The sequence below is a fragment of the Musa acuminata genome, chromosome BXJ1-10, assembly GCF_036884655.1.
Source record: "Musa acuminata AAA Group cultivar baxijiao chromosome BXJ1-10, Cavendish_Baxijiao_AAA, whole genome shotgun sequence".
Lineage (NCBI taxonomy): Eukaryota > Viridiplantae > Streptophyta > Magnoliopsida > Zingiberales > Musaceae > Musa > Musa acuminata.
In genome coordinates, this window is record NC_088336.1 from 11,997,674 (window position 1) to 12,023,189 (window position 25,516).

General features: G+C 38.0%; 1 protein-coding gene across 8 annotated transcripts; it reads left to right on the plus strand.

The window, feature by feature from the left end:
- Positions 1-286: 286 nt before the first annotated feature.
- On the plus strand, positions 287-25,004 carry LOC103999829 (uncharacterized). Of its 8 annotated transcripts, none has more exons than XM_065085758.1 (7): positions 288-652; positions 1,297-1,833; positions 2,435-2,658; positions 3,627-3,773; positions 9,404-9,628; positions 24,476-24,754; positions 24,870-25,004. In XM_065085758.1, exons 1-6 carry the CDS (start codon positions 377-379, stop codon positions 24,717-24,719), a joined length of 1,653 nt encoding a protein of 550 aa, XP_064941830.1. In that variant the 5' UTR covers positions 288-376; the 3' UTR covers positions 24,720-24,754; positions 24,870-25,004. The 8 variants fall into 8 exon arrangements, with proteins under 8 accessions (XP_009419970.1, XP_064941830.1, XP_064941831.1 ...); XM_065085759.1 differs by having other exon boundaries at positions 24,476-24,747; XM_009421697.3 differs by having other exon boundaries at positions 1,297-1,378; positions 1,469-1,833; positions 24,476-25,004.
- The last annotated feature ends 512 nt before the right edge of the window (positions 25,005-25,516 follow it).

The window sequence follows — 25,516 nt, forward strand, 5'->3', positions numbered from 1 at the left end:
ACCAAAATTTCTACATATATTGTTGACTTATTTAGAAGCTCAAATGTGAAAAAATATTGTATGGATACTTTATAATTTTTTTAGAAATATAAAAAATAAGAACAAAAATAGAAAAATAACATGTTGTTTAGACGCTTAAAAATTTATAAAAATATCAAAAAAAATTTAAAAATAAAAAACGAGTGACATTTATCCATAAGTGTCATATTCAAAGTTTTCCTAAAAATTTCAAATCTTTTTGAGAATTCGCAGTTCAAAAGAATGAAGTCATAGGCCTTCTCTATAGAGATTCCCACGGAGAGGCTAAGCAAATAACTTATAACATAGCTAACAGTCTCAAGGGTAGGGGGGTTGTTATCGGGGAGAAGACGCCGCCATGGACGAGGCGGAGGAGATCCTTCTGAGTTCGCTGCGCAGTTCCGGCGTTTCGCTTCCTTCGGGCCTCTCCGCCTCCTCCTCTTCGATCAAAGGTCTCTCCCCCGACGCCCTCGTCTCCGTCTGCGCTCAATCTCTTCGCCTAATCCGTGGCGCCGCCTCGGCGTCCCTCCCGACCTCGATCCCGGATGCCGCCGCGGAGCGGTTCAAGGTTTGCGCGGATGTTGCCGCGGTCATCAAGTCGATCGGATATAAAGACGATCTCAGCTTCCACCAGGTAGTTGCTCCCCCTTTTTCTTTTGTTCGTAAGCGACCAATCTGTTCGCTTGTCGACAATGATGATTCGGGTGAGAAGACCTTTATTTTATATTCGAAGAATCCATATCAAAGAGTCTACTATGAATAAGGAGAGGAAGAATTTAGAATTAGGAGTTTGTTCTGTTACTGCAAACAATAACTTTCCCTGAATTTTCTGTTACTGCAAACAATAATTTAGAATAGGATCAAGTGGAATCTTTTATCAACCCTAATCGTATAAATTCACTTAAGTCCCTAATTGTCGATGTTAATATCTGCTCTTTTTTCCTTGTAACTATAACCATAAATGGTGTGAAAATGAGATCAGGTAAGGGAAACAAAATGAGAAAAACTTTCAGTCTTCCAGACTAATGATTGGGTTCCTGTTTTATGGTTTTGAACTTCATGCTTAATCATTACCATTTGAGCTCTAAAACTAGTTTGATCCTTGATGTTCCTGAAGAACTTGTTTGGTTGTATATCCAAGCTTCAAAAGTTAAATTCAGATTATCCTCTTTCCTTGTGTTAATATTTGGTGTCTTCTTCTTCTTCTGATTCTGTTGATGATTTTATCATTGTTTAACAAATATTCTCAGAAGCAGAATAATCTATTGGTTTTGCCAGTTTCTATATCCAACAAATGAGGAATCGTACAAGTTGCTGAGGTTTTTAGTGGAGAGGCTATCTGAATCAATTTTGAATACAGGTGCATCAGATGATACAACAACCAGTCATGCTTCTGACAGCACCTTAGCTAGTGGTGATAGTTCTAATGATACATCAAAATTGCTTACAGAGTGGCCTAATAAAATGTATGAGAGTCAAGATATACATGATTTTCCATGTACTTCCGGAAGATCAGACAAAGAATTACGGGAGATATCTGATATAGATGTTACGGAAGTAAACACACATGGGTTGCTTGGTGCTAGTGCAGTTCCAGGGCCACTGGAAGAGTCAGATGATGCAGGATCGTTATACGGGCATCGGAAATGTGATATAGAGATTCATTGCAAGGAGGGAAATGTTGGATATGTTTCAGAACAACCAAGGAATTCCACAGAGGTATGTGCCAATAAAGAGGATACTGTGCAGGAAGATAGTGAATGTATTGTTGAACTTGAACAGACACTGGCTTCTCTCCGGTTGGAAAAATTGAAGGTAAGTTGTGAAATCACAATCTTTCTTACTAGAGTCTATTTTGTATGCTTTCTAGGCTTCTTGTTGTTTATTCCTTTTGATAAAAGCATGTATTTGTACAAACATATATTTTTTTGAGGAAATTCTGCAGACATACCTTTCATCAAAAACTTTTTATATGAGCGTGGGGTATACAGTGAACCTTAGACATTAAGTACATATCTCTATGAACACAAAGCTATAGATGATCTGCTTCTTGTTTAAATAAACAATTTCTAACATTTAATTTGTGTCGCTGAAATTGTCTGCGGTCAAACATTTTTTCAGAGGAAAATGGATATTATTAATCATTTCAAATGCTTGACTTCGAATTAACTGTACTAGATTATGCAGATATGTTGCCGTTGTGTATGTTGTGGACTCAGTGCAATGCACATGTCAGACCTCTCACTTTGGAGTTATTTTTATCTTTCTATAAATTTGTCTTCCTTTAACCCATGTGCTATTACTAAAAGGTTTTCTTTGGAGTTTTACATAGATGGTACCCTTTTTCATATAGGTCTATTTTTGAATATGATTATTATCTTTATGTGATGTTACTTGCCTCAAATATCTGCTTCAGCTAAGAAATGAGACTGAGTGTTTGAAAGATCAAGAGAAGTCATTGAAGGAGAAAACACAGTCTAAAGTCTTCGAAATTCAGGGTCTAGAAGCTGAGTATGAGCTCCTAAAAGCAGCTGTGAAAATGGCATTTGATGATCAACATTCTATTGAGCTCTGTTTGAAAGAGCTCAATGAGCAAGCAGAAGCAAGAAGGGGCAATCTTGTGAAACTGGAAATGCAATGGTAGGATATTGTGGTATATCTTCAATCACAACAAAATCTCAATATAAGTTGATGCTTGGAACTTTGGCATATTGCTACTAGAAGTCACAGTATTGTAAGAATTTCTGATTCTATTCATAATGATTACTAATAATATTTGTCATAATTTTATGCTTTCAATCATGGAATGTAGCACTTTTGGTATTAATATTGAATGGCATGGCTTTCTGGGTTTATTAATGAATTATTTATTGCTGTTAAGTTTTCTTCAATGTTGTGCAAGCTTTTTTGGACTCCAAAGCATAACAGGTAGTGGAACTCGCATTGCACTGGTATTAAAAAGACAAAAAGGAACTTGATTTGCTGTCAAAAAAAACTATGCTGCACGTGTGGAATCATGAAAGCTGAAAAAAGAGAGAGACTATAAACCTTGCAAGCTCCTCTTTTCTTGAACAATGCATTTCATAGGAACTTGGCATTTGCACTACATTGTGTTCATTATTCTTTGAAATATTAGTAAGGTTTTATTGATACATCATGTCACACCACATTGATGGATGTCCATGTTGGTAAAGATCTTTAATGATTTCAATGTCATTCTTTAGATGCAACTGCTAAACATGTTATCCATTCTCGATCATCATATTGACTTGCAAGTTCTGTGCTTCTTTATGTTTTGTTTACTCTTATATGCCTTTTCTGAGACACAATCTTCCCTGCAGTACATATCATGTTTCTTTACAATAATCAAGCTCCAATTCTCCTCTGTCTGCAGCTCATTCATATGAGATAATGGTAGCTAATTCTTGATTGTATATCTTACCACAATCTAGCTAAACATGGCAAGTAAATGCTGATTGCTTGAAAGCATTATTAAAGCTACTGTACTTTTGGACAATGAATGTACCAGAGGATGAAAGTTATGGAGGCTCAAATCAACTGCAACTTTCCTCTACGACTTTCACACTGCTTTATCTATTTGATTGCAGGAATGCACTAAAAGGAACAGCAGAAGTGAGACCACTATTGCTTGAGCAGTCGATGCATGCTCAAAAACCTGAACTGCAAGAAAGGCTATTGAAATTAAAAGAAATTAAACAAGTGACAGAAGCCACAGTGTCAGAAATTCACAGAAGGTAAAACTTATTGATAAGAATGCCAACTGTTAGTTAATGAATAATTGTTATATGCAAGAATTGAAATATCGTACCATACTGGAGTTTCAAGATACACTCGGTATGATACGGTACTGTATACCAAGCTGTCACGGACAAACTTCTAAATAGGATGTTTGATGTAATGCTTATGTATATCCGTGTCTTTTGGTATGTTCATGCTTTGCACAGCATGTAGAGGGACGACCGAAGGCTTAATAGTCCCATTTTAGTTGGGTTGGTGGCCGCTTTAGGCTTGTAAATAAAGGTTGTGTCATGTGGACACTTGTGAGAGATTTTCGGTCTGTAATGGATCATTTTGACCCTTGTTGTGCAACTGTTCAGAGCTTGTAAAGTCTGTTTGTAATTTGCATTGTCTATGAAATGTTTTCGGAAATGTTTGCTTGTGGTCCCGAGTGAGGCATTTTCTCTAACCCGTTTTATCTTTTGTGGGTCCTAAGAGACCATGGGAGGCTTTGGGGAGGTTGACCTTTGCGGACGGACACGCAAGGGTGTCGCACGACTTAGGCAAAACCAGCTAAGTCCATGACAGATGGTATCAGAGTGAGACAAGCACTCATAGAAACACTTAGCATGCAAACGTGGGGGACCTAGCGTGGCTGCGTTGAGGGCAGTCAGCACACGCGCGACCGTTTAGGGGAAAACGGGCATGGAGATGTAGGGAAAAGGAGTCGCTCGGAGAAGCAGGCATCTGAGATTGGCATTCAGAGGAATGGCTAACCCTTTGCGCAAGAGACACCACGAGAACAGGCAAGCTTGGAAGAATGCGGAGCACATAAAGGTTGGGATAGTTGAGTTTGAGCTACGGCTCAACGTTGACAACTATACTTGATGGTGCTCAAGGCAAGCGAGGCGCTTGGTAAAGGATGAGACCATGCAAGGTGGAATGAGTTGCTTAGCAACCAAAAGAGTTATGCAAAGCTCACAGAGGTGAGGGGAATTGCTAACTCGAAGAATTCGGTACTCATGCATGGGCTTGTATGCGGACGATGGAATGTTCGTGGCCATCCCAAGGCGATCGAAACTCGGCGCCATGAAGCATTGAAACTTTCTCTTCGGCATGTGAAGGATACGTCCGTAGGAGGCTGAAGTGTGTAACGAGTTCAGCATTTTGCTAGGCCTTGAGTGGTGCAGTGGGGGTTATATTGACGTGAAGTCGCAATCTAGCAAGTGCGTTTGCAGGAGGCAGAACAATGCACAGTTTGTTCAGCAAATCGGAGTAGTCCAAGGGGATGGTGGTCTCCGAAACGAAGAGAGATGTTGCTCCAACAGGATAGTTATCCAGGAAGGATAAGTCACGGCTCTCTAGAGGGAGAATCATGTGGGACAGACTGCACATGTTGAGGAGGAGTACCTCAACAAATAACAACTCCACGAAGCTCAATGGACCGAGCAAGCGGCGAGGAGTCGTCGCATGATCTCGCTTGAGAGAATGCATTGGTGGATGCATTGCGAGATCAAGTGAGGGAGCGACCCAAAGCAACACAAATGAAAGCACACTTGAAGTCGATATGGAGATCGGACTCAAGGGAGGGTTGACCCGTGGAATGGTAGGCACGAGGGCCACCATTAACTCAATGCAAAAACGAGGAGCGGAGCAACTTGGGTGTAACTTGGTGAAGTACCCAAGCCGCATGAAAGGAGCCAGCATAGAAGATGGAACATGGAGCGGAGGCACAATGCTTTTCTTGGACAGAGGCCGAGGACATGAACTCTTGCAAAGGCAAGAGCAGGATCATGTTGTTCCATGGGTCCCTCATTCTGATGGAGTGCTCATCTTGCATGGTGCCAAAGATGAAGGGAGCTTTTGGGCACATGCACCTTATCTCGGAGAAGCATTTGATGGAGGAACTAAGCTAACTCAACTTACGGAGGCGAAATTGGGTTCAGAAGGCCTTGGCACAGGGCAAGAGGACGCGGAGGCGGGTACTCTTGAAGAATATGCCACAGTGTTGCCAGTCAAGTTGTTAGGCAGGAAGCGGTGCGCAGCGGAGATTGTGCTGGTAGGGGCAGAGGCCTAGGATCCAAACAATGGTGCATCATTTTCAACGAAGTCGGTGGACTTCGGGAGCTGTTAGGCGATGGACTGTCCTAGAGCGGTGCTTCATCTAGGTGTGACCCAAGAATGGGTGGATGAAGGTCGATTGCCAAAGGAGCGAACAAAATTGAAGGTGGAAGAGACCCTGTGATGTATTGGCAGAGGCCACACATGGAGGGATCACAATTCGAGTTCATCCTACAAGGATCATAATGCAATAAAGATGTCACCAGGAGGCGACATGGTGCAGCGGATCGTGGTGGAACAGTTCGTGGCAATGCGATACACACGACATTGTCCCGTGAGGGACTAGATCATACAGAGGTATAATCGGGAGCTACTGGAAGCTCCACTTCGGTGAATAACACGACGACAAGAAGGGCTATGGATTTAAGGAGTGAAGGCCATGGTACCGTAGAGGCGGGTCTTCCGTTCGTGCATCGAATTTTGCATTGGATGAAAACCTTTGTCATCGGCATATGGGGACAGTGTTTCATCAAGGAAAAAGTTTGAATGCAAGTACCGGTGAGTCCCATGGGAGGGACTTGATCATACAAAGGTATGATCGAAGCAGCTGAAGAGTTGGACTGCTTCAGAGCCCATATTCGCTTAAGGGAGCCCGACAAGTCAGAGGACAAGGTCGAGTAAGCGAATGTTACTACCAAGGAAGCTAAGGAGAACAGAATTAGTGTAAACCCTACAACGTGATGGCAGAGGCCATGCATGAAAGTTGTAGTCTGTCTTTCCATCGATTAAAGGGAGCTGCTTGGAGAATACAAACGTGTTGAAGTAGGGGGTCGAAAGGGGTGAGGAAGCGACGATGAGTCCAAAGGGACTTAGCTACCCAAAATCAAGCATCAGTTAGAATGAAGGTGGACTCGAAGGAGCGCCACAGAGACATATCTACTGATCGTGAAGACAAGGGATACAAATGTGAGGCGACAGATAGTAGGGCCATGGGCATGGCAGTGCCATGGTACCGCAGAGGCGGGACTTCCGTGAAAGTCATTGATCCCTTGCTCTCATGGAGGGAGAGCGCTTGGTCGTGAAAGTGGCCGAGGAGGTGGAGCATGCAGAGGTAAACTCCAAGTACCGAGACAAGGCTGAAGGGCAGAGGCCAAGGAATTTCGTAAGACCGGTGTCAACGAGCTTCTCCTTAAGATAGTCGAAAGTGAAGGACTTCGGGTCATGCAAAAGTGCACGACCAAGGAACGAAGCAGGCAGTACGCGGTGCTGTACCTTTGCTACTCAGTGGAGTAGGCGGCCGGGTTGATGGAGAAGATGATACAATCCCAGAGGCGACCAAAACTATTAGAGACTTACTCCAATTTGGGTTGAAAACTTTCTGCATTCCAGAAGTTTAATGGCATTGAGAAGGTAAATCGCAGTAGCTAACTCAACGCAAGGAGTGCAAACACTTCAAGTGCTTCAGAAGTGTGAGCAAAGAGCAGGCGAAGGCCAGTAACCAGCTCGATGCATGGAGTACAACCTCGAGGAGGCGGGCGAAGTCAAGTAACCTTTGCCTTCTCAACTCTTAAGAGAATGGGCGAAACCGAGTATCCCAATTCTCTTATCTATCTAGCATAGGAGCTCTGCACAAGTTCAAAGACCCTTTGAAGATAATAGAAGACAATAGTTGTCAAATCCTCACCAACGGTGATCAGTGCTACTGAGAGTAGATTGTCCGCTTCATTTCCCAACGAAATGCCATTCGAAAGCGGAAGTGCTGCGAATCTACTTGGAAGTGACAACTAAGTGAAAGAAGAGTCAATGGGCAAATTTTGTGGAGGAAGGACCCAAAACTTCAGAAGTTTGCGAGGCGATGCTCATTAAAGCTCCAACAAGCATCCACCCAGTTCATGCAGCATGAGGCATTTGAGAGACTGGCGCATAGTAAGGATGGTCTTTTCCTTCATCTGGAGGATCCGTAGGAACCAACAGGGATCAACACAACTTAGCCAACCCCACACTAGAGTCAGAGTCATTGGCGAGTTGAAGCAGCATGGCGGATCAAAGGTTCGACTACTCAAAAACAGCAGCGGAGAGCAGTTGGGAGCCAGGAGGCGCATTGCAGCTGGAGCAGAAGATTGAAGACTCAGCAAAGGCAAGGAGTTGCAGTGTCAGCAAAGGCTTCGACGAGGACGTCGAAGGAATAAGTGGGGGAGAATGTCACGAACAAACTTCTAAATAGGATGTTTGATGTAATGCTTATGTATGTCCGTGTCTTTTGGTATGTTCATGCTTTGCACAGCATGTAGAGGGACGATCGAAGGCTTAATAGTCCCATTTTAGTTGGGTTGGTGGCCGCTTTAGGCTTGTAAATAAAGGTTGTGTCATGTGGACACTTGTGAGAGACTTTCGGTCTATAATGGATCATTTTGACCATTTGTTGTGCAACTGTTCAGAGCTTGTAAAGTCTGTTTGTAATTTGCATTGTCTATGAAGTGTTTTCGGAAATGTTTGCTTGTGGATCCCGAGTGAGGTGTTTTCTCTGACCCGTTTTCTCTTTTGTGGGTCCTAAGGGACCATGGGAGGCTTCGGGGAGGTTGACCTTTACGGATGGACACGCAAGGGTGCCGCACGACTTAGGCAAAACCAGTTTAGTCCGTGACAAAGCGGTATGTTTCGGTATACTACTTGGTGTGTATATATATATATATATATATGTATATATATGTATATATATATGTATATATATGTATATATATATGTATATATATGTATATATATATGTATATATATGTATATATATATGTATATATATGTATATATATATGTATATATATGTATGTATATATATATGTATATATATGTATGTATATATATATGTATATATATGTATGTATATATATATCTATATATATACATACATATATATATATATATATTAAGTAAAAAAAAATCTCTTCTCCCCATACGAGGCGACGTCAACAAAAAAATGAGGCAACATCGCCTCTCTCTCTCTCTCTATATATATATATATATATAAGTAAAAAGATCTTTTATTTATATATATATTTATATATAAAAGTAAAAAGAAAAAAATCTGCAACGTCGCCTCTCTTCTCCCCATGCGGGGCGATGATGCCGAGGCAACGTCACAGAAAATCAAGGCGACATCGCCTATATATATAAGTAAAAAAAAAAAAATCTACGACGTCACCTCTCTTCTCCCCAAGCAGGGCGACGTAGCAGAAAATCGAGATGACGTCGCCTTTATATATATATATATATATATATATACCGTTCAGTAGCAGGCGGTTCGTGTATCGGTTTGTTGGTAGACCGGTTTGTACCGCTCGGTACGGGTGGTATTATTCGAAATTGAAGACCTTGGTTATATGTAGATCATAGTGTGGGTACCAATGCTGTAGTTTACTTGTGAACTAGAACTTTGATCTAGTTTTCCAGAAATGAAATAATAGGTAAACTGTTACAAATCAGTTGTAGGAAAAAGGCGTGTGCTATATCAATAATTTTTAGGCTCATTTTGTTTTATCTCCATTACGATTGTCAAATTTGTTTCTCCTGGCTTACTTTTTGTTGTTCTCAGGGAGGTTGAACATGCTGAACTAATTGTGGAGCTTGATAAATTGCCAAAAGTTCCTTCTAGAAAATATTACATTGATCGTGTGACTGAAATAACAAAGAACAGCTGGAAACAAGACACTGACCTTCATCGAATATTAAAGGAGATTCGAGAAGTTCAGCTAGAGAGTAATTCCATACAGGAAAGGCTTCACAGGACATATGCTGTGGTTGAAGAAACAGTTTTCAGGTATAAGATTTTGCATCTTGCTCTTGTTTTTGTTGTTAAGGTTTTATTAAACTTTAGGAAAATTTTGCTTATGTTTGTTCATATAGAGCAATTTCAGAAAATTATGCTATTCAGCTCAATGATGAACTCTGGCATGCTTCTTTTATGTGATCTTATTTTGGACCTTGTTTCATGAGACATAGCTATTGCTATGGTTCCGTGCAACAGATGTTCACTGGTCATGTAATCAAATTAAATGTCCTTTTCCTTAAGTTTTCAGGATTATATTTGTTGTTTGCCTCAGCATTCAGTTGGTGTTGTCTACTATTCAGGAGGTCTTGACTTGGTAGTTTCAGTATATGCCTAGGATAACTAGAATGAGTTAATTTTTTTTTTATTGCATGCTGAAATTTTAGAAGGAATTCAAGTATTTTCTTGGATGACATCCTTGTTTCCTTGGCCTCATGTAAGTCTTCATTTGCTATTTCGTTTTGTGCTCCTTGGCAGTCTGTACTATATTACTATATCATGAGAGACTTCCTACACTTCCATCATCTTTGACGTGGAACCAATCTTATCTATCTCTTATTTAAATAAATTTGATTAGTTTAGGGGTTATTTTGCATATCATAAGTTGTCACATGACAACATACTGAATAATTTTGACCTAGTTTCTTAGATTACTCAAGGAAGAAGAAAATGTGAAAAGAATTTAAGAAAAATCAAATTATGATTGTGATTGAAAATTCCAAATCCTAATGGATGATTCCAAATCCTAATTGAAAATTATTTCTTCGAAAGGAAATCAAATCATATATTTGATTTGGAGCAATTGTAAAATTTTCACTTTTACATTTTTTTTTTGTACTTAGATAATAAAAAGGGGCTAGAACATTGTAATGCATTATTTAGAGATGAATCAATGAATCGTATGCTTTTCCTACCTTGTGTGTGAGTGGTGCGAGGCTTTCATCCTGAGAGTTCATCTCTTAAGCCACAGCGAGTGAGTTAGTTAACACAAACTTTATATAATAAACTAAAGAAAACTGGAAAAAAAACATTTTAATCTAGAAGATAAAAAGTTAGTATACAAAATAAAAGAAAAAATAAAGCATCTATTGCAATTAGGAATCCCTAGACAAGAAGCCACAAAAATTATAGAAACAGATGCATCATAAAATAGATGGGGAGCGATCCTATAACAAAAAATCGAGGACAAAGAAGAAATTTATAGGTATAGAAATGGAAAATATAATACAAAAATATTATATTAACATCAACAGATGCTGAAATAGAAGTAATAATTAATGCAATTAATGCCTATAGAATATACTTAGACAAAGAATTCATTAAGAGTTGGCTGTCATAATATTGTAGCTTATTGTAATAAAACACATAAAAGTAGATTAGTACAAAGAAGATGGTATAGATTAGTAGACTACATCACTGGAAATGGTTATAAGCAACAATCCCAACATATCAAAGGAAAGGATAATAAGATTGCAGATTATTTATGTAGAGAACTAATAAAACCAATGAGAAATAATATCATTCTAGAAGTAGTACAACAATTCATAATGAAAAACTTTAGATATAATATCTTCACCTTCAAAGCAACAGAACAAAACAAAATAAATTATTTACATTTCTAGACAAAGACAAATAAGTATTAGCTGAAAGAGAAAGTTTCTCTTGTCAGGCATGGTTCACTGGATTATGAGAAATCAATAGAATTTGGAATACATTTTGAAAGAGGTAATGCAATAAAATTCTTTTGTTTCAGATTAGACATGAAAAAGAAACTATATTTTATGATCCAAATGAAAATATGTTCACCTACTTCGAGTTGTATAGAAATCCAGAGGTACGAAAGGTAAACTACTTCTAAATATGGCAAAGATTCGATAATAGAATACAATGCAATATAGCAACATGCCTTATGCATGTAGCAAAGAGGCAATTGAAATAAAAGAAGCACATATTGGCCTTGAATTTTTATATTTCAAAAGAAAATTTATGAATCAATACTATCCGCTGATAGGAGGAATAGAAATAGGAATAAGATGAAAAATAAACTATCGTTACATAAAGGCGAGATGCAAATTTCAGAATAAAGTTTGGTTTTCTTCAGGAACATGAGCTCGAAAGAATTCCCAGGTCCAAAAGGCTTTCGGCTATTTCAAACCAAATGCACTCTCCCTACTGAAGATCAAATTCTTCTAAGTGATATTTTCAACTTTTCTTATTATAAGCAGTATAAATTGGTAATAAGAGGTCTACATAGAATGGCAGAAAGGATAGACAGTTACAATAATAGTTTGATATCAGCACAAAATACAATAAATGGATGTCTGTTAGAGGTTCTGCAATATATGGACCAAGATATTAGCTAAAATCAGTATATAACAAGTAGAATAGCTGAATTAGAAGAGGAAAATAAGAACCGTAAATCCTGCTTGGAAGAACAACATGAATTAGCAGAAGAAGCTCTATGGCACAGGAAAATGTATGAAAGAAAAGAAATACAGATCATCAACTACATTGTTAGGCAATAGCTGAAAAAGTTTTTTATGAAAAAACTGCCAACAAAAGTTCAAGATTATATTTATGAAATAATGAGGACAAAAGATAGGAAGGAACTCTTAGAAATCCAAAAAGAGCTTTGTGATATCTTCTTTCTAGTATAAAATGTTCCTAATATGTCACCACAAGGAATTCCAGTATCATGGATGACTATGACTCATCAAGATCATAAGTGATATTATGAAAGGCATTGTGTCAGTCCTCTATATGATAGTATGATCATAGTAGAATATTTTGGAGTAAAAAAGTTGAAAATCTAATATTCGGAATGACATACAATAATATGGGACAAAATCAGAAAAGGTAGAAGTTTGTACTGCTTTCTAGAAAGAGGATTAATTGAAGAAATTGATTTTTGTTGTTCTCATTTCAATAGTCTAAAAAGAGAAGACATTCTCTATAGACTTAAAGCAACTCTCCTTTATATATATTGGGAAAGAATAATTTTATCCACCTGAAGATTGAAAATTCTGCTTGGTAGAACAAACGAAGGATGAGCATATGATTTTAGGATTTTCATAATTTTTGATCTCATCGTCAAACTTTTACACATCTTTTCATCCTATCGGATCCATAGAAAAACCTATAGAGGAGTTTGTACATTTACACAAAATTAAATATATTATGAACAATAGATGATAGACTAGAAGAAGGCTTATAGCCCAAGGACCTTGGTATGAAATATATTTTGATTCCTATATAGCTTTTATATAGCTCATTCCTAGAAGCAAAGAGTTTAATCAATAATTTATGTATGAAACTAAGCAAAAGATGGATAAACAAGAACAAAATCTTTGGAATGAACCATGGAATGATATGGATTAGCTTGTTGAAGAATATGACCATATTGAACTTGTATAATTTGATGAGAAGAAGAAAATCTTCAGTAGTTGGAAAATGTAGAAGAAAAGAATATCGACGATCCGTTGGAAACAAATAAAACAGATGAAAGTATAGACCATATAATAAATGAACTTGATCAAGTTTACGATGAACTACAGTCTCTGGTTCAAAAGATTTTTGATCAGGAAATAACCGATGGAAGTCATACATAAGCTACAGAATCCATGGCCAGGTGTCCGGTCCGCTGCCTTAAGATCCGGTTCGCCGTAGGATAAGAATGTCGCCTGGATAGAAACAACAATTTAGTGAAGATAAATTTAAGATGTCAGCAATGACATTCGCACAACACTGTTCAAACCCCCTCGACATGCCCATAAATACACTCCCCATTTATGTAAAATCTATCCGAAGTTTGTCTTTGTGAATATTTTTGGTATTTTTGCCCTTTTCTAAATTATGCTTCTAACCTTTTTCATTGGATCTACAAATAATTCTTTTTGTCTCTATCCTTTTTATACTATTAAGAACTATTATTATGATTGTTAAGAATCTAGCTAACTAGAAAATATCTCTTCGCTCTAGTTCTTTACCCAAACTATTGCCTGATTTGCCCAATTTCTACTTATCTAAGAGCCAACGGACTTATGTAGTGCAAATAGGTATAGAACAGATTGCAGAAAAAGCTTCTAAAAGTGAGTAAATTATATTATTCAGAATACAACGATTTACAAAGAAACACTATTATTCAAATATTCAGCATGAAGAATATTTTAGAAAGATACAACTAAAACAGAAAACTTACAAGAACTGTGTCTGATTTCTTAGGCGACTCTTGACGAACACTATAGGGTTGGAAAGCTAAGGGACCCTGAAAGCACACATACACAAACTTTAGATATATTTGTAGGCGTGTTGATCATCGGTCATTTGCTGATCAAGTATCTTCTGAGCCAGAGATTGCAATTTACTGTGAACTTGATCAAGTTTATTTATAATATGGTCTATACTTTCATCTGTTTCATTCATTCCCAAAGGGCCGTCAGCATTCTTTTCTTTTACATTTTTTAACTGTTGAAGATTTCTTTTTCCTTATCAGATTCTACATAGATTTTCCATATGGCCATATTCTTCAATAGGCTAATCCATAGCATTCCATGATTCGTTCAAAAGATTTTATCCCTATCTGTCTATCTTTTGCTTAATTTCATACATGAGGTATTGATGAAGCTCTTTGCTTCTAGGAATGAGCTGTGTATAAAAGCTGTATAGGAACCAAGCTCCTTAAGCAATAAGCCTTCTTCTAGTTTGCCATTTATCCTCCATAATATATTTAGTTTTGTGTAGATGCACGGACTTCTTTGTAGGTTTTTCTATTGATCTGATAGAATGAAAAGATGTGTAATAGTGTGACGATAAGATCAAAGTTGTGAATATCCTAGAATCTTCTGCCCATTCTTTGTCCATTCTGCTAGGTAGGATTCAATTTTCAAATGAATAAAATTATGCTTTCCTGGTATATAAAGGACTACTTTAAGTCTATAGGGAATGTCTTCTATTTCTAGATTGTTGAGATGAGAACAATAAAAATCAATTTCTTCAATTAATTCTCTTTCTAGAATGCAGGACAAACTTTTACATTTTTTTATTTTGTCCCATATTGATGCATGCCTTTCTGAATATTTGATTTTTAACTTTGTTACTCCAAAATATTCTGCTATGATCATACTGTCATACAGAGAATTAACAACTTTGTTTGCACGACTACAAGTTTATTTATTATCATTTAATCTTTTGTAGTTTATTACCATTCTTGCTTTTTCTCTTTTTATCTCGGAATGGTTTCTAACCATAAAAGCTGCAGATCTATGCTTACTCCTACTTTCTCTAATAACTTCTAAGTATAGTAATTCTTTAATTTGTGTATTAAATTCCTCCATATCCAAGGGGCAAGGTTTTATAGTTGAAGTGATTATTGTAATATCTGGATTTATTAAATCTATTTTTGCTTTTATATTATTCCTTTCCCAATTAATTGCTGGGTTTATCCCAATTGTCCAATCTCTTCTAGCTTCTTCTATAATGTCTGCTGTGGAGTCTTCACTTTGTTCTATTTTGGCTACCATGTTGGTTGCTCTAGGGAACAAAGTTACTGTTCTGTTGCTTATATATAAGACTCCTTTTGAACGTATGAAATTTATTCCTAATATTATTGGTACAACACCTGGTATTTTGACAACTAGAGTTCTTGGTAGATAAAATATGGTATTTGTATTTCTATTGTTACATTTGATATGAAATATTCAAACTCATATTGGATATTATCAAACATTATAATTTTTCCTGGATTATCTAACTTTTTAAGGTATTCTATTGGGATTATATGTTTCTGTATTACACATGATCTGGCTTCTGTCTATAAGAGCTTTAGTAACTACATTTGTTGTTTTGAATTTTATAATTGAAGTCACATATATGCTTTTTGTGCTTACATTATTTACTGGTTTTAGATTACCAATTTCTATATAGTCTCTAGGGTCTATTAATTCCAAAAGGTTTACTTCTTCTAAATCTCGTATCTCCTCTATTTCATATATACTAGAGTTATCTGAATCTGCATCTTCTTCTAGATGTAATTGATGTAATTCTATATATTTTAGAGGTTTTTCTAATTTTGGGCAATTGGGTTTTATATGGCTTTCAGCTCCACACAAGTAGCATTTGCATTTCTTTTCACATTTTCTCCTATATTGGTGTCTTTTGGGTTTTCTATAATTTTTTGTATCTGATCTTCTATAATACTTTTTCTTAAATATTCTTTTTCCTACTGGTTTTAATCTATAATTTTTATATTCTTTATATGATTTTCTTCGTCTTGGTGATGGTCTTTGGCACCCGAATTCATCAGGTTCATGATATGCAATTTTTTTTGCATCCTCCTGGTCCGAATCCTCTTTTATCATTTCTAAAGAGATTTCTTCCTTTTAGCAATCGTACTTTGTCACATATCTGGGCATAAAATTTTTTGGCAAATCTTATGGCCTATCGTTTGCTGAAAATTCTGCTTGAGATTTTTATATATTCCAGCAATTCTTTCTGCAGTCTTCCTCCTAAATTTTCTTTAATTCCAGTTATATATTTTCCTATGTAATATGGATTAGATGCCTGTCCTGATTTGCTTAATATTTTACAAGGGCTTTTGAGGAGTCTTCTAATGAACTTAGGTTACAGCACCTTATCTTTTTTAGGTATCCTAAGTATTTTGCTTTTGTTTTTTGGTATCTCCTATGACACATTTACCAATTGTGTCATAGATATTCTTAAGTATTTTGCTATGGCTTTTTCAAACTGTATCCATAATTGTATATATTTCCTTTCGATGACTTCTAAGTAGGATGTATGTTTATTTGCATAATATGCATGAAATATATCTTTCAGTGATCCTCTTAAGGAGCTATTTATAAAATCTAGTGAGTCGTCTACTTCTGATTGTAAAAATAAAAATGTTAGTCTTTGTCCCCAATCTTCTAGTTCTTCTTCCTAGTATTGTATGAGTATAGTGTCTAAATTTATGCTTGGAGTAAGTTTTTCTCTACATATGTATCTGTATTCCATTTCTTCTCCTTGTTTTTCTTGGGTTGCCCTACTAGAACTAGCTTCTCCATCATTCATCATTACTTCTTCATTGTTTATTATTACTTCATCAAAACTTTCTTCTTCTTTGCTTCCGAATTCAAGTTGATATATTTCATTATCTTCTTTCTCAGGCTCCTCTATTTTCAAATTCCTCTTTTATGTTTCCTTCATCTATTATATGTAATCATATTTCTGGTAGCAAGGATTCTTCTTATAGGTCGTGGAAATCTCTCTCTCTCTGTTATTACATTGATCTCAAATTCATCTTTTTCATCTTCAATAATCCTTGTTATTCTTTGTGGTTCATGATATATTCTTGTATGATTACTTGTTTCATTGTCCATCTTGTAGATTTTGATGTTTTCTATAACATTTTTATTGGCTTTATCTACATCTTCTCCTTTGATTTGTTCTATTATATTATTTGTTTCTTCTTCTCCTCTCTCTGTTTTGAAGATAATTTCTTCTAATGTCATAAATTCTAGACTATTTCCTTTATATTTCATTGGTCTTTTCTTTCTTCTATATAAATCTCCTAGTCGATGGGGTTATTTCTTATGTCTTCATTTACTTGTTTGGTAAAGTAGCTAAAGTTAATGAAAGTTTATTTCATTATCATTTTTAGGCTTTATTTCACTTAACATATTTATTTTAATAATATTTTCATCTTCTAGCTAGGTTATTTTTTCTATGTAATTTGAAAATCTTGCTACTGCAAATCCTTGGACATTAGTGTATACATGTCTTGAGGTTGCTTCTAGTTCGATGTCTTGCCTTTTACTTATACTTCCTAGATCCCAGTCTTCAAATTTTAAAGTGTCAATCATTTTTGCGAGGATCATATTTATACCTCTAATTGCAAAACTTTCCACTAGTTTTTCTATTTGTAATAAAAATCCTACACTTATTATGTAGTTTTCCTATTAAGCCTATGGTGACTGCAATATTATTGCTTCAAGAATCATGTCATAATTATTGCTTTTAAACATTATCTTAATATACCTTAAGAATTCTACTAGGTTCATGGAAAAATTTGGTATACATCCTATTACAGCATAGTTGTCATTCATATTACACTCGTGCATAGCTATTTGCGCTTGGTCATGATTATTAAATTGGTCACAAAAAATGTCATAAATGTTCCTCCTACTCCCTTTCTGACTAAGTTTACAATTCTTATAACTATTCAAGGTATGCAATATCGTACCATACCGGAGTTTCGACGTTTGCTCGGTACGGTACGATACTGTATTCCGAGCGGTATACCGTTCGGTATATATATATATATATATATATATATATAATTCGGCAACATCGTCTCGTTTATATATATATATAAATTAATAAATATATATATAAAAGATTATATATATTTATATATATATATATATTTTTATAAAAGGTGACGTCGCCTTTTCCTTCTCCCACGCGGGGCGATGTCGCCGAGGTGACGTGACGTCGCCTCATATATATATATATATATATATATATATATATATATATATATATATATATATATATATATATATATATATATATTCTTATAAAAGGCGACGTCGTCGAAAAAGGCGATGCAACGTCACCTTTTATAAAAATATTTATATATAAATAAATAAATAAATAAATAAATAAATATATGTATATATATATATATTTCATTCCGTCCGGTAAGGGGCGGTCCGTGTACCGGTCAGCTGACGGACTAGTACGTACTGCCCGTACCGGGCTGTCACGGACAAAGTTCTAAACAGAATGTTTGATGTAATACTTATGTATGTCCATGTCTTTTTGTTTGTTCATGCTTTACACAGCATGTAGAGGGCCGATCGAAGACTTAAAAGCCCCATTTTAGTTGGGTTTGATGGCTTTCTTAGGCTTGTAAATAAAGGTTGTGTCATGTGGACACTTGTGAGAGATATTTGATCTATAGTGGACCATTTTGACCCTTTGTTGTGCAACCGTTCAGAGCTTGTAAAGTCTGTTTGTAATTTGTATTGTCTATGAAGTGTTTTCGGAAATGTTTGCTTGTGGATCCCGAGTGAGACATTTTCTCTATAACCCATTTTCTCTTTTGTAGGTCCTAAAGGACAATGGGAGGCTTCGGGGAGGCTGACTTATGTGGACGGACACGCAAGGGTGTCGTACGACTTAGGCAAAACCAGCTAAGTCCGTGACAGATGGTATCAGAGCGGGACAAGCACTCATAGAAACACTTGGCATGCAAATGTTGGGGACCTAACGGGGCTGCATTGAGGGCAGTCAGTACATGCGCGACCGTTTGGGGGAAAACAGGCATGGAGATGTAGGAAAAATGAGTCGCTTGGAGGAGCGGGCATCTGAGATTGGCATTCAGAGGAATAGCCAACCCTTCGCGCAAGAGGCACCACGAGAACAAGCAAGCTTGGAAGAATGCGTAGCGCACAAAGGTTGGGATGGCTGAGTTCGAGCTACGGCTCGACGTTGACAACTACACTTGATGGTGCTCTAGGCAAGCGAGACGCTTGGTAAAGGGTGAGACCATGCAAGGTGGAATGAGTTGTTCAGCGACCGAAAGAGTTTTGCAAAGCTCACAGAGGTGAGGGGAATTGCTAACTCGAAGAATTCGGTAATCATATAAGGGCTTATATGCGGATGATGGAATGTTCGCGGCCATCCCAAGGCGACCGGAACTCGGTGCCATGGAGCATTGGAACTTTTTCTTCGGCATGAGAAGGATATGTCCGTAGGAGGCTAAAGTGTGCAGTGAGTTCAACATGTTGCTAGGCCTTCAGTGGTGCAGTGGGGGCTGTATTTATGTGGAGTCGTAATCTAGCAAGTGCGTTTGCAGGTGGTAGAACAATGCATAGTTTGTTCAGCAAATCGGAGTAGTCCAAGGGGATGGTGGTCTCTGAAACGAAGAGAGATGTTGCTCCAGTGGGATAGTTATCCAGGAGGGATAGATCCCGGTTCTCTAGAGGGAGAATCATGTGCAACAGACCATACATGTTGAGGAGTACCTCAAAAACAACTCCACAAAGCTCAATGGACCGAGCGATCGGTGAGGAGTCGTCGCGTGATCTCGCTTGAGAGAATGCATTGGTGGATGCATTGCGAGATCAAGTGGCGAGTGACCCAAAGCAACACAAATGAAGGCACACTTGGAGTCGATATGAAGATCAGACTCAAGGGATGGCTGACCCATGGAATGGTGGGCGTGAGGGCCACCATCAATCAATGCAAAACGAGGAGCGGAGCAACTTGGGTGTAACTTGGCGAAGTACCCAAGCCGCATAAAGTGAGCCGGCATAGAAGATGGAACATGGAGCGGAGGCACAAAGCTTTCCTTGGACAGAGGTCAAGGACATGAACTCTTGTAGAGGCAAGAGCAAGATCATGTTGTTCCATGGGTCCTTCATTCTGATAGAGTGGACTCATCTTGCATGGTGCCAAAGATGAAGGGAGCGTCTGGGCACATGCACCTTATCTCGGAGAAGCATTTGTAGAGGAACTAAGGCGACTCAACTTGCAGAGGCGAAGTTGGGTTCAGAAGGCCTTGGCATAGGGCAAGAGGACGCGGAGGTGAGTACTCTTGAAGAATATGCCATAGTGTTGCCATTCAAGTTGCCATGAAGGAAGCGGTACGCAGCGGAGATTGTGCTGGTAGGGGTAGAGGCCCAGGATCCAGACAATGGTGCACCATTTTCAGCGAAGTCGGTGGACTTCGGGAGCTACTAGGCGACGGACTGTCCTAGAGCGGTGCTTCATCTAGGTGTGACCCAAGAGCGGGTGGATGAAGGTCGATTGCTAAAGGAGCGAACAAAATCGAAGGTGGAAGAGACCTTGCGATGTATTGGCAGAGGCCACACATGGAGGGATCACAATTCGAGTTCATCCCACAAGGATCAGAATGCAATAGAGATGCCACCAGGAGACGACATGGTGCAACGGATCGTGGTGGAACAGTTCGTGGCAACGCGATACACACGACATAGTCCCGTGAGGGACTATATCATATGGAGGTATGATCGGGAGCTACTGGAAGCTCCACTTCGGTGAACAACACAACGACAAGATGGGCTATGGATTCGAGTGAAGGCCATGGTACCGCAGAGGCGGGTCTTCCGTGCGTGCATCGAATTTTGCATCGGATGAAAGCCTTGGTCATCAGCATATGGGGGTTGTGTTCCACCAAGGGAAAAGTTCGAATGCAAGTACCAGCGAGTCCCATGGGAGGGACTCGATCATGCAGAGGTATGATCGAAGCAGCTGGAGAGTTGGACTGCTCCAGAGACCATATTTGCTTAAGGGAGCCCGGGAAGTTAGAGGACAAGGTCGAGTAAGCAAACGTTGCTACCAAGGAAGCTAAGGAGAACAGAATCGGTGCAAACCCTACAACGTGATGGTAGAGGCTATGCATGGGAGTTGCAGTCTGTCTTTCCATTGACCAAACGAAGCTGCTTGGAGAACACAGAGGTGTTGAAGCAAGGGGTCGAAAGGGGCGAGGAAGCGACGACGAGTCCAGAGGGACTTAGTTACCCAAAATCAAGCATCAGTTAGAATAGAGGTGGACTCGAAGGAGTGTCACAGAGAGATATCTACTGATCGTGAAGAAAAGGGATGCAGATGCAAAGCAACAGATAGTAGGACCATGGGCATGGCAGCACCATGGTACCGCAGAGGCGGGACTTCCGTGAAAGTCATTGATCCCTTGCTCTTATGGAGGGAGAGCGCTTGGTCGTGAAAGGGGCCGAGGAGGTAGAGCATGCAGAGGCAAACTCCAAGTACCGAGACAAGGCTGAAGGGTAGAGGCCAAGGAACTTCGTAAGACCGGTGTCAACGAGCTTCTTATCAAGATAGCCGAAAGTGAAGGACTTCGGGTCATGCAGTACGCGATGTTGTACCTTTGCTACTCAGTGGAGTAGGCGGCAAGGTTGATGGAGAAGGCGGTACAATCCCAGAGGCGACCAAATCTATTAGAGAATTACTCCAAGTTGGGGTGAAAACTTCCTGCATTCCGGAAGTTTGATGGCATTGAGAAGGTGAATCACAGTAGTTAACTCAATGCAAGGAGTGCAAACACTTCGAGCGCTTTAGAAGTGTGAGCAAAGAGCAGACGAAGTTCAATAACCAGCTCGATGCATGAATTACAACCATTGAGGAGGCGAGCGAAGTCAAGTAACCATTACCTTCTCAACTCTTAAGAGAATGGGCGAAACCGAGTACCCCAATTCTCTTATCTATTCAGCAGAGGAGCGTTGCACAGGTTCAAAGACTCTTCGAAGATAATGAAAGACAATAGTTGTTAAATCCTCATCAATGGTGATCAGTGCTACTGAGAGTAGATTATCCGCTTCATTTCCCAATAGAATGCCAATCGAAAGCGGAAGTGATGCGAATCTACTTGGAAGTGACAACTAAATGAAAGAAGAGTCGATCGATATTTTGTGGAGGAAGGACTCAAAACTTTGAAAGTTTGCAAGGCAATGCTCGTTAAAGCTCCAACAAGCATCCACCCAGTTCAAGCAGCATGAGACATTTGAGAGACTAGCGCATAGTAAGGATGGTCTTTTCCTTCATCTGGAGGATCCGCAGGAATCAACAAGGATCAACACAACTCAGCCAACCCCACACTAGAGTCAAAGTCATTGGCGAGTTGAAACAACATAGCGGATCAAAAGTTCGACTACTCAATAACAGCAGCGGAGAGCAGTTGGGAGTCAAGAGATACATTGCAGCTGGAGCAGAAGATTGAAGACTCAGCAAAGACGAGGAGTTGCAATGTCGGCAAAAGGCTTCGACGAGGACGACGAAGGAATAAGTGGGGGAGAATGTCACGGACAAAGTTCTAAATAGGATGTTTGATGTAATATTTATTTATGTCTGTGTCTTTTGGTTTGTTCATGTTTTGAACAGCATGTAGAGGGACGGTCGAAGGTTTAAAAGCCCTATTTTAGTTGGGTTTGGTGGCCTTCTTAGACTTGTAAATAAAGGTTGTGTCATGTGGATACTTGTGAGAGATATTCGGTATGTAGTGGACCATTTTGACAATTTGTTGTGCAACCGTTTAGAGCTTGTAAAGTCTGTTTGTAATTTACATTGTCTATGAAGTGTTTTCGAAAATGTTTGCTTGTGGATCCCGAGTGAGGCGTTTTCTCTATAACCCGTTTCCTCTTTTGTAGGTCCTAAGGGACCATGGGAGGCTTCGGAGAGGCTGACCTTTGCGGACGGACACGCAAGGGTGCCGCACGACTTAGGCAAAACCAACTATGTCTGTGACTGAGCGATATTATTCGAAATTTTATACCTTGTAACTATTAGTCTTATATGGAACTTTGAGTATTCTGCTAATGATTTTTGTAGTTCATCTGTATTGAAGTCTGTTATGACTGCTTTGTCTACGCATGCTATATCTTATTTCTTGTCTTATTATTATTTTTCCTTCAAAAGATCTGTCTTATATGGTGAAACTTCTTTCTTTATCTGTCTTTTCTTAGAACCTCCCCTTAACAGTTTTTCCATTGTATTTTGAGTATTGATTTCTTTAAATTGGGTTTCCATCTTTTGATCCACTGGATGCTTTAAATTCTATATGTGAAAAGTCTAGTTTCTTACGTTTAGTTAGTCTTGATGTTCCTGAAGGGATTTTTAGTTTTTCTAATTGCAATTGTTCTAACTTTTGTATTTTTCCTATAAGTTCTATTTTGGTTTGGATTAAATATTCTAGTATTGTATTCAGGATAGCTGCTTAATTTTGATTACTATTTTTCTCATATCAGGCTATATCAAAATCAGTTGCAGGTATTTTTTTTTAATGGTTTTTGTATGACTTTTGTTAAAGTTCTATCTTCCTTACTCATGCATAATTTTATTGATCTTTTTTATTTGTATTTGTAGATTTTTAATTATTTATTTGATATTTTCTACTTCAGTTTGTAATTTTATCACTAGTTCTTTAGTTTCTTGTTCTATTACTTTAGGATCTGAGATATTTATTGCTTCTAGTGCCTTTTTCAATTCACTTTTATTTGGACTTTGTTTCTACTGCCTTATTCAATTCTCTTTTTTTGGACTTTATTTGATAACTTCCACTGCTTCTCTGATTTGTTCACTTATATGGTCTATATTTCCTAGTAAGGTTTGATTATTATGACTTGACTCTCTAGCTAGATCAATAAGTTCTGAAATTTCTTTATTAGTCTTCTCTTGTTCTTGGAGACTTTCTGAGAGATTTATGATACAATCTTTTATCAGATTTTTTATAGGTGAACCTTGAAGACTATGTACTTGATGTTCTTCAGGTATTTGATAGTTTAATTTCTACCCTCTTTCTAAATTACTTTTTATTTTTGTTTGCTTTTTAATTTCTAAATCCAAATAAGATAAGCGATCTATATTGAAAATTTTAATCCTAACTATTGATTGCTTTGATACCAACAAAAAACAGCAACAAATAAAGTGTAAAAACAGTAAATAATAACTACTGCAATGACTATTATGAATAGCACAACTATAGCTATATGAGCATGCACAAAGATTGTAAACCCTAACCTTATTTTTTTTTTCTATTATCTTCCTTTTATTATCTCTTTTCTATTCTCTCTCTACCCCTTTATCATCAAAAGAATCTGCTGCTTCTCGTCTTACATCATATCCTTGATGAAATAGTGGAGCTTCACATTTAGCTTGGAGGTCCGATTTCTGTTTGTTTCTTTTCCTTCTTGTCAATGGAAATGTATGTGTAGGCCAGGCTATGTTTGGTTGTTTTTCTTAAAATGGCCTGGTCTGTTTGCTGCAGGCACATATGTACTAAGCATTTTTTTCATTACATAGGGATGCAAAAAATGATCCAGTTGGGCGACAGGCATATAGGCTTCTAACTAGCATCCACGATATCTTTGAACAAATCGTGGAGAAGATTCGTGCAACTGACAAAGCTAGAAAGGAAGGTGCTGAGCAAGAGAAGAAGCTTGCAGCCATTTCCTCCCGTAATTTTGACATTCAGAAACTCCAAGCAGATCTTGATTCTATCAGGAAGGAAAATGAATTACTAGAGCAGCAACTTTACCACAATTAGTCAGCAAACTTTTCATGTATCATGTCAGGTTCACTGTATGCTCCCTGGTGCTAATTTGTTTAGTTCCTCTCTGATGTTGCTCTTATTTGTATATGATAATCTGAAACTTTCCTAACACCGTACTTCTCTTTTGACTTTTCTTTGTTGTAGATGTTTTCTCTTGCTCCATGAGAAAACTAAAGATATTGAGAACCTGTCACCTTGCAACCCAAGTGGATTGTTGGATCAGTTCGTCTTTGCTTGTGATAGCGGTGTGATATATATATATATATGATTGTTGCATCAGTTCTTGTCTTTGCTTGTGATATATATATATATATATATGATTGTTGGATCAGTTCTTGTCTTTGCTTGTGATATATATATATATATATATATATATATATATATATATATATATATATATATATATATCTGCAAATGAAAGTGGTTAAGATGAGATACAATCTCAGGCCAACTTAAGATATGAGTCTGGTACACTATGACCAGCGGAATTATGCTAGTGATGGTCCCTGTTGGCTCAAAAGCTTCTGTGAATGTAAGAAAGAGCATGTAGCTTGTCAGTCTCTAATGGAAGTATTGTTCTGATGTGTCACCAATCAGATATAGTTGATTTCTTGCTCTGTATATAATGTGTGCGTAATTGAAATCCGGTAACCTTTAGAATCAAAAGTTACGTCCGATATGCTGACCTCTGTCAAAAGATGTCTGCGACGTGTGACTTCGATTGATGGAAGTGGCTGATCCTGATGCGTGACTTCGATTGATGGAGGTCAAATTTCTATCCTCTTTCTCCC